The following is an 8,995-nucleotide window of genomic DNA, read 5'->3' as shown; positions in this document are numbered from 1 at the left end:
GACAGAAACAGATGTGGTATCAAAGCCTCTTTATTTGAAAATTAGTAAAAAGTCTTGCAATTTGTTGTGTTACAAAACAGTAAATAAGTTACCTCCACTACTACAGCCTGCGTAGATTGAAGCCAGCCAATGAGAGGAGGAGGAACGAGGGGGGAGAGGAGCATACTGGAAATATTTTGACTTAATTGTTGGACAGTTTTGTTTCTCCTGTAGCTCTTATGTTACTGGTGGGTGTCTTTCAGGAGGGAGAAATCTTCAGGCAGCTTACAGACTAGATCGAGGCTACAAAGTGTTAATTAACAGATTTGCGGCAGTTGGAAAACAAAGGGCTGCATTCACATAGTGTTGATATGATGCTATGCCAGCTACATGAATTAAAGCAGCAGGATTTAGAGGGTGAAAGCTGCAACAAGTACAAAACTGGGTGAAGTATTCATCGACTGACAGAGTACCACTTGATATGAAGTGTTATCCAAGGCCAACAACTAAACCTAAAACATAAAAAAAAAATGCTAAGACTCCATTGAAATTTTCCCCAACTCTCCCGCTCTCTTTCAAGGAACGGTTGGATTTTATTCCCTTTCCTGTGGAGAGTTAGACGAGGAGATTGACACCACTGTGACATCAGAAAATATGAGTTGAAGTCAGAAGATGCATAGCTTAGCAATAGGAATAAAAACTAGAAAGGACAGCTAATGTGGCATAGCAGAGTCAGCAACAAATACCCAATAATTTTTGAGTCTTCCTATTTAGGTTTCAACTACATGTAAAGAGGGAAGTTGGCTGCACAGATGCTTTATGATAATTGTTTTAAAATACTGTGTTAATTCTCAGAAGGATCTTTATCTTTCATAATTATTCAAAATATGCCCATGCTAGTAAAAATCTTAGTATGTAGTTACTTTGGTCAGACTGCAAAAACAAAACGATGTTTGTAGTTTCATGGATATAATCATACAAATAGAGGCCTTTGCTAGGGATGTATATAATTTTAGAACAAGTTAGTGCGATTTCAGAAACATTCATTAATCTATAAATGGACATGATTCTCTCTAATTTTCTTTCTGAAAATAAAATGCTTAAAATCCTGTAGCCCAAATAATACTGCTTAGACTTAGGCTGCATACAGTGATAAAATTTTTAAATTGTGAATTCTCAATTTTGACAGTTAACCGAGGTTAATCATATTATTTATGTTATGTTTAAAACTACAAAACATTTTTGTAAGTCCTATTGAGATATTGTGAAGCAGTTCTTAACAGTTTCTTGATTTGTACATCAAATCAGGTCGAAGAGATGTATCTTATGATGCTGTCTGATTATATAAATGAGTGCTACATAGCTACACTATTGTAGTCTGAAACCATCACTTGAAGCTTCTTAAGAGACTATTTAATGCTGTTATGCATTAAAAATATGCAGGAGTGCATGTACAAAATGACTCATTGACATCTAATGACCCCCCAGTCAAAGAGACACTGTTGAGGGTTCAAGTTTAGTTGCATTCTCTGTATACATAACCCAGTGAAGGTTAAAAATTAATATTCTTTGCTATACTTTTACTTTATAATTTGTGCTGTCTTATGCTATAGGTACTTAGCTTTCTGTTTGGACAAAACCTACTTTTATTTTGAGGGAACAATAGAAGGAACATTAGTAATTTAAAAGTAACACAATTAACGTAACCATAAATATAACCATAATTAACTTTGGGTACATAAATCTCATTGCAATTCAAACTGACAGCCCTACTTTTACAGTTACAAATTAAAAATTTGCTCAATGACACTGATGCAGCGACTTGCATAAAACTGAAGAATTTTAAGTGGTCCACATCTGTATGGTGGGTAATCATGTCATCACTAGTTTCTGCTGTTCGAACGACATGTACATGTTTTTTTTTTCATTTGAGTTTATAGTCGTTCTGCTTGTTCTTTTTGCTTCTATTTTTTCTTAGAATTTGATTTACCAAAACAGTACTCTATGGGCTTGTTTAAATAACTGCAATCCATTTTAAGAAACTGAACCACAATCTCTGCACAGCATCAACAGATCCTTGCAAACACACAGCCTTTGATAAAAGTGAGCCGAAGAGTTTCTAAATAAGGGGCTGCAAGTTTCTCATCAAATATTAGTCACTCTAATATCAAACAGTGCATCCTCATGCCAACTCTCCATCAGAAAGTGAAAACCATTTAAGCATAATTCCCCAAAAATGTCCAACTTTGCAAGAAAACAGAAGTAAAAAACAACCTACAAGCTACACATTTCCCCATTTCTAAAACATTTTAACTACTGTTAACAACAAAAAAAACACAAAAGCTAATAAATTAACAGGTAACATTGCTGAGGAGATTACAAGTCTGGTTTCTGTGGGATGCAGCAACATGTCTGCATCTTTTCAAGTCACAATTCAAACTTAAATACGCCACCACACCCTTTAATCAGCTGCTTGTTTTGTGCACATTAGGAACCACTTTGTCGCTGCGTCCCATTAAAACCAGACCAGTTTCCCTCCACCTCAACAAGTCTGCAGTGTGCGTGTTTGCTAGTGCTGCCTGCAGGGGTGAATATTGCTTGCTATCTACTCATATCACATCCACGTTGTTCCATAAGCAAGCTGACATTTGTAAAAGTGCCTAATGTGTGTGAGATGTGCGTCACAGAGGGTTAGTAGTGCATTGAATTAGTGTTAGGATGCGATACTGTGAAGGATTCATTTGCTGGTTTTTAATAGATTTGTTCATCACACCTACTTGGGTTTACATTCAGGTGAAAGCTACAGTAGATGGTGGAAGATTTGGAGAAAATACATTCTATATGATGTTGGTGTGAGTCTTAAACCTGCAGGACTTATTCTTCCACAGGGTAAACAAAGTGAAGGGGTGAGTTTCAGGAATGGACAAGGCCCAAATGTCCTAAAACTGGCCTTTGTTTCTATTTTACTTTACTTTTAATACAAAATAGTGTAGCTGAACTGTAGTTCACTGCATCCTTGAAATCATCCTACATTGCAGTGAGTGGGTAGCATTAGCATTTTAGCATACTGACACTTTCCACAGCTGGGAGACAGCTGAGAAAACTGGCCTTAATCTTTCAAGAAACAAAGGATTTTCATGAATTAAGTTACACATTTGTGAGCTAAGAAAATACATAAAAATGTTTATATTAAGCCACCAATTCCACTAGTAAACTTTAGGGAAAAATTCAGAGCTTTAAATCAAGGAAACAGACAAGTATCAAACCTGGACAAGTGATACCTTAACAGAGATTATATGGATATTTTAAGCTCTTAAAAAATATGATTCATTGCATTCAAAATCTGAGAAATTTTGGTGATGAATGTAGAATTAGCACCTTTAGACTGTGTGCTACTTAAATCACATATGGATCTTGATAAGGCACAAAACATCAAGTTCTTTATGACTGTAAGCATCCGTAATATTAACATACAGGGCATACACCATGGCTTTTCAGGACTTAACAGCTAGTGCTTTTGAACTGGTTATTTTTTTTTAAATCCTAATCTATTACTGTATTTCAGTAGTTGAATGGCATGGTCAAAGGCTTTTATGCCTTTTATTAAGGAGATAGGATGGTGGATAGAGTCTGGAACTGGGAAGGGAGACTAGGGAATGACATGGGAAAGGAGCAAATGGCTGGAATTTAACCTGAGCCACTGTACATGCTGGTTTTGGACAAAACCACTAGGCTTCTGGTGCTTCTTGATGGCATGTTTAATTTAGAATTATTTCACATTTACAACTCATTTTTTTTTGTTTATACTGACAATTCAATTAGCTTTTACCAGCATGTTTATCTAGGAATCAAATACATTTGTAAAAATGTAATCCATGATGTAAACTTCAAAAAGGGAGACAGCTTCAAAGTGCTATGAAATATGCAGGAGTGCATGTACAAATTGACTCAATGACATCCAGTGATTCCCAGTTAAAGTGACAGCATTTTCACTTTTCAGGACTTTACATTAAGTTGTTTTCTATGTGAGAGTAAACAGAGTTCAGGTTAAAATCAAGCTAAGAGAGTTTCACAACAAATTGTTCTTTGTTATGCTTTTACTTCTGAGTTTTTGCTGTCCTAAACTATAGTACTTTACTTCCTGATTGGATTAAAAAGAATGTATTTTGAAAGAAAATTAAGAACTACTGAAAGCAACTAGCATGGTGCTAATAAGCCTGAAAGATCCTCATAAAGAGCTACGTTCTGGGTAGCTTTGGGCCTCTGAATGAATATGGGTATATTTTTTTAAGATTTATTTTTGGGCTTTTTTAGGCCTTTACTGACAGAGGAGGACAGTGGACAGAATTGGAAACAGAGATGAGAGAACTGGGGAGAAACGTGGGAAAGAGCCACAGGCCGGATTCGAACCCAGGCTGACTACATTCATGGGGCACCTCAAACCACTATGTCATATTCACTTTTTTTAAAGATATATTTTGGGATTCTTATACCTTTATTTAGAGAGGAAGGTGGTTTAAGGGATGAGAAATTGTGGGAGAGACATGCTGAAAGGAGCACCAGCTGGACTTCAGCTACCTGTGCATATGGGGGGCATTATAACCAATAGGCTCTCCGCACCCTACCTTATTCACTTTTTATACATCTGACTGCAGAGCAAGAGCTACCATCCAAGGATGAACTTCAGTGAACTTTACACCAATACTACAGTGATGGGAACAGAATATCTGAGGTCTAAAGTTAGAATATTAGCTAAACTACAACAAATAGGACTCACTAAGGACTCCTAAGTTGTTGTTTGTTGTGTTATAGCTCCCGCACTTCTTATTGAAAGCACTATTGCACCTCTAAAATTGTGTTTTGATCTATACTGTCACTTCTTTGTAGCTGTTCTTATGACATGTGCTGCTGACCTCTTGGCCAGGCCACCCTTGTGAAAGAGATCTTGACCTCTAAGGTTTTTTTTTAATCTGGTTAAATAAAGGTTAAATAAAAATAAATAAAGAAAATAATATGAAAATAGAAGAAAGGAAACAGCAAAGTAAATATTCAAAGGGGCAGTGTTGGACTTATTTTCCATCACTGTTGTAGAAGATTATATGGTGAGTAGCATCCTGCAGCTTCTCCCCCAACAGTAGTGTTGATCATTGTGCACCGAGGGAGGCAAAACAGCACCTGATAAATACGATTTCAAAAGATTAATGTATTAATTTTGGACCTTAATCTCATTAATTTATCAAATTGGACAGGCCTTGTTACATTTTTCAGGTGGGATATGTCGAGCTACTGTGTGTTCTAAGCTCTATGGCAGGGAAAAATATCAAAGTAGTTTTAGAAGAATCAATATATCATACAACTGTTTAGTGCCTGACAAATAACCATGATTCATTGTCAGGGTAAGGCTGCTAACAAAGTGCAGACTCTACCTGAATTAATAAAACACTGCTCAAGCGCATCAAGGATATAAAGTACCTTTCTAGCTTGTAAAAAGCTGAGCATCTAGAACATTTTTGGCCTCTAAATTAAGAAAATGTTGGGCTTGTTTTGTCCATCCTTTATGTCACCTTCTTCACTTTGGTAAAGACTGGCTGCAGAAAAAGTTTTGCAGGTTTTAAGGCAAACTTCACTGAAGTTTACACCGACAGCACGGCAATGGAAAAGATGTGTGAGTTCCAATGACGGATGCAGAACAGTTTTTGTCTGTGTTTGAGGCCTAAATGAAAATCCTGGATTGAAAACTGATTGAAGTAGAGCTATTTACAAAATAAAATCTCTAAAGGGCACAATATGTTAAAAAAAGAGCCACTGTAAACATGACTTCAGTATTGTCGTGTAAAATTCAAGCAGTTTGCTATATGGAGGTAGCCTGATGAAAGTGTAGCATGCAGGGGGCAAAAGGGCTGCAGGGCCCCTTGTACAGCATCAGTAACCCCAGAATCAGAGGCCTGAGGGCCCCTGACTCCAAAACAACAAACACTTCAATGTTTCCAGTTCTATATAACAAAAAATCACTTTATAACCGAAGTCCCAACCCTACTAAATGATCACCATCTTACATTTAAATCATCATTTCCACATGAATATATTCTTATTAAGAGCCAGGATTAGCAATTCATAAACAAACTGTTATTCCAAAAAGTATCGCTAATAAATAATAGATTTATACATATAAAAACAGCCCCCTCCGGAGGTTTCCTTTGTACAGTAATCATCTGTTCTCCCTCACACGCTCTCACACTCACACAGTTTTTGTTCTCAGCAGGTTTTCCAAAAAAAAAGAGCTGATTCATTCACACACAAACGTTTACTGCACAGCTAGTCCATCAAGTTTGCTGAGGCTGCACCTTCGCTGTCGAGCGTAAGAGGCAGCAGGAATATTTAAAAAATAAGGAGACCGTTTTATCTTCCTCTCACGGCAGGCAGGGGTCACAGTGAAGCCCCGCCTGTGTCAGCAGCATAGAGGGCAGAGCCACGAAACTAAACGCACACGCACGCAAAAAGCACAAACTGGTGATGGCTGGGTGCTCTAAGAGAGAAACATCCAGATTTTCTTGGACCAAATGACCTTTGTTAATGTCAACATGTGGTCACCCTCCGATTATAAATGCAGCAGGTTGCACAACAATCAGTCTTTAGCTTGTTTTTTACTCCTTACATCCAGGCTTGTATTCCAAACACTTTAAAAACAGTCTTATTGTGTTTCCTCTGAATGTCAGAAACAGAAGGAAGTCAAAATAAGAGGAAAACCAATGCTCAGTCTAGTTTCTCTAGTACCGATGGTACGTACACCAGACTGAGCTCGCTCCCGAAGTCACAGACGATGGCGGCGTTGTCGAGCACCAGCAGCTGCCGGACGCCCTGCCCGTCGCTGCTCTGTCCAAGGTACACCGTCTGCAGGAGATCACCAAAGTTCAGGTCCCAAAAGGAGACACAGCCCTGGCCCCCTGTCACCAGGAGAGACTCAGAGATCACACCCAGACTGGCCCCGCAGCCTGCCTCCTGAGGAGCAAAGAGAGAGGCTAACTCATCAGCTCAGGAGTAGATTCAAGATTTAGACAACTTTATTGATCCTAGAAGATCTTCAGCTCACTAGTGCTAGGCTATTTATAGACTTCGGTTACGAATTTGGCTTCCTGGTTCATTAACACAAGATAATGGAGAGAATGAAGAGATTAAACGACCGTCGATTGTTTCGTCCATAGGTTTTGTCACGTGTGGTAGATGTTTCTTGAGGTCCTACTGAATCAAACACTGGTTTGCATGTAGTGTAAAGGTGTACCTGCTGTATGGAGTAGAGTTTGATCCCCGTGCTGCGGTCCCAGATACAGATGAGGTCGTCCAAACCCGAGCTGATGACACACGAGGTGGTGCAGACCAGAGAGGTGACGTCTCCACGGTGACCGTAAACGTGACTGACACGGCTTCCTGTCAGGACGTCCCACAAGCAGATGGCGCCATCCTGCCCTCCACTTGCCAGAACCATAGTCTGAAGAGACAACGTCGCACAAAAGCAGGTTCTCAAGAAACTTTCTTCACATAGAAATATCAATATCAATTCAGCTAACACACACCATATACCAATGAAAGATAAATAACTAAATCATGTCTGTAGAGGCAGCAAAAAATGTACCAAAGAGACTCTTGAATAATGCACTTTATACTTTATACTTAGTGCTGCTGTTTGTCTTTGACTGGGAAACTCTGGTTAATGAGGTTCTCAGTCTAAAGAAGGCTTTCCTAGTTATTAAAGGAATCAATGAGGACAAAACCATGTGGTTCACAGACACACTGAGTGTTTTATATTAAAGGTTGGGTATTCACTCACAACTGCTGTAAATTTTCAATCAGGGCTGCTTTAGTTTGCTGCTAGATACTGATTGAAATGTATGTGTTTCTGCAAAGACATCAGCAAACGATCCGCTCAAAAAGTTGGGCTACACATTAAGTTGAAATTTTGGGCGAAATTGAACAAACCGCATCTGAATCTTTCCATACATTAACCAAAGTGAATGAGGAACACTGCATGTCATGGTCATGTGTGTTTGAAAGGCACAAAAGATTTAGTGAAGGCAGAGATGAACATTCTGGGTGCCCATGTGCATCAAAAACTTCAGAAAACATTTAACAAACTGAACATGTTGGAAATGATCAGTGATTCAGTATAAGAATGATGGCAGAAACGGTCTCCATTGATAAAGAGACAGTTTGGCAAATTTTGCATGAAAATTTGAACAGGTCAAAAGCATATGCCAAACCTCTAACTCCTGATAGATGTGGAGAATTTTGGAACAAATTGAAAGAAGGAGTGATTACATGTGATAAACTGTAGATCTTCCAATAAAATCCTGAGACAAAACAGCAGTCAGTGCACTGGAAAACACCATCGTCTCCAAAGATGAAGAAAGCATGAAAAAGCAAGTCCAAATTCAAGGCCATGTTGATAATTTTCTTTGGAATAAAGGGTATCATTTTGGAGGAGTGGGTTCAACGGAGGAATCAACACTATTACTAACAGGTTCTTGAAAAACTGAGAAAAAGTCAGAAGAAAGAGACCACAACTGTGCAAAAAATGTTCATTCTTCATCAAATTAGCTCACACTGAGCCACTGTTTATTTTGGCAACTATTTTTAATTTTAGTCTTAGTATTAGTCTTTAGATGAAATGTCTTTTAGTTTTAGTCACCTTTTAGTCAGTTTTTGTCATGGAAAAAAGGCTGTCAACAAATATTTTTTGTCATAGTTTTAGTCGACGAAATTAACACTACACTGCGCTCTTAGTTAAACAGTTTCTGGTCCAAAAACAAATCACAGTGCCAGATCATCATCCCTTTTTACCTGAGCCAGCACCGTGCTTCTTTTTCCTTTTTCCTAAGATCAAATCTGTGCTCAAAGGAACATGTTTAAAGTCCATATTAGCAGTTAAGAAAGGAACCACAGAGGTTCTGAGTCAATTGTCTGAAGAAGACCAACTGCACTGTTTTGATAAGTGGAAGACCTGAATGCAGTGGAGTATTGA

The 8,995-nt window shown here is 38.2% G+C and overlaps 1 protein-coding gene across 3 annotated transcripts in view; it reads right to left on the bottom strand.

The window, feature by feature from the left end:
• Positions 1–12: 12 nt before the first annotated feature.
• LOC121513313 (SREBF chaperone) overlaps positions 13–8,995 on the bottom strand; it is a 57,441-nt gene continuing 48,458 nt past the window's right edge. For all 3 annotated transcript variants that reach the window (XM_041792975.1, XM_041792974.1, XM_041792972.1), the window contains exons 22-23: positions 7,259–7,465; positions 13–6,978 (exon numbers count right to left, since the gene is read on the bottom strand). In XM_041792975.1, the coding sequence (XP_041648909.1) occupies positions 6,733–6,978; positions 7,259–7,465 (453 nt within the window). In that variant the 3' untranslated portion in view covers positions 13–6,732. The remainder of the gene's footprint in view (positions 6,979–7,258; positions 7,466–8,995) is intronic.

Source organism: Cheilinus undulatus, linkage group 8, assembly GCF_018320785.1.
Source record: "Cheilinus undulatus linkage group 8, ASM1832078v1, whole genome shotgun sequence".
In the NCBI taxonomy this organism is placed as follows: Eukaryota; Metazoa; Chordata; class Actinopteri; order Labriformes; family Labridae; genus Cheilinus; species Cheilinus undulatus.
Note: the sequence above shows the minus strand (reverse complement) of the source record. Positions and strands in the feature narration are given on the sequence as shown.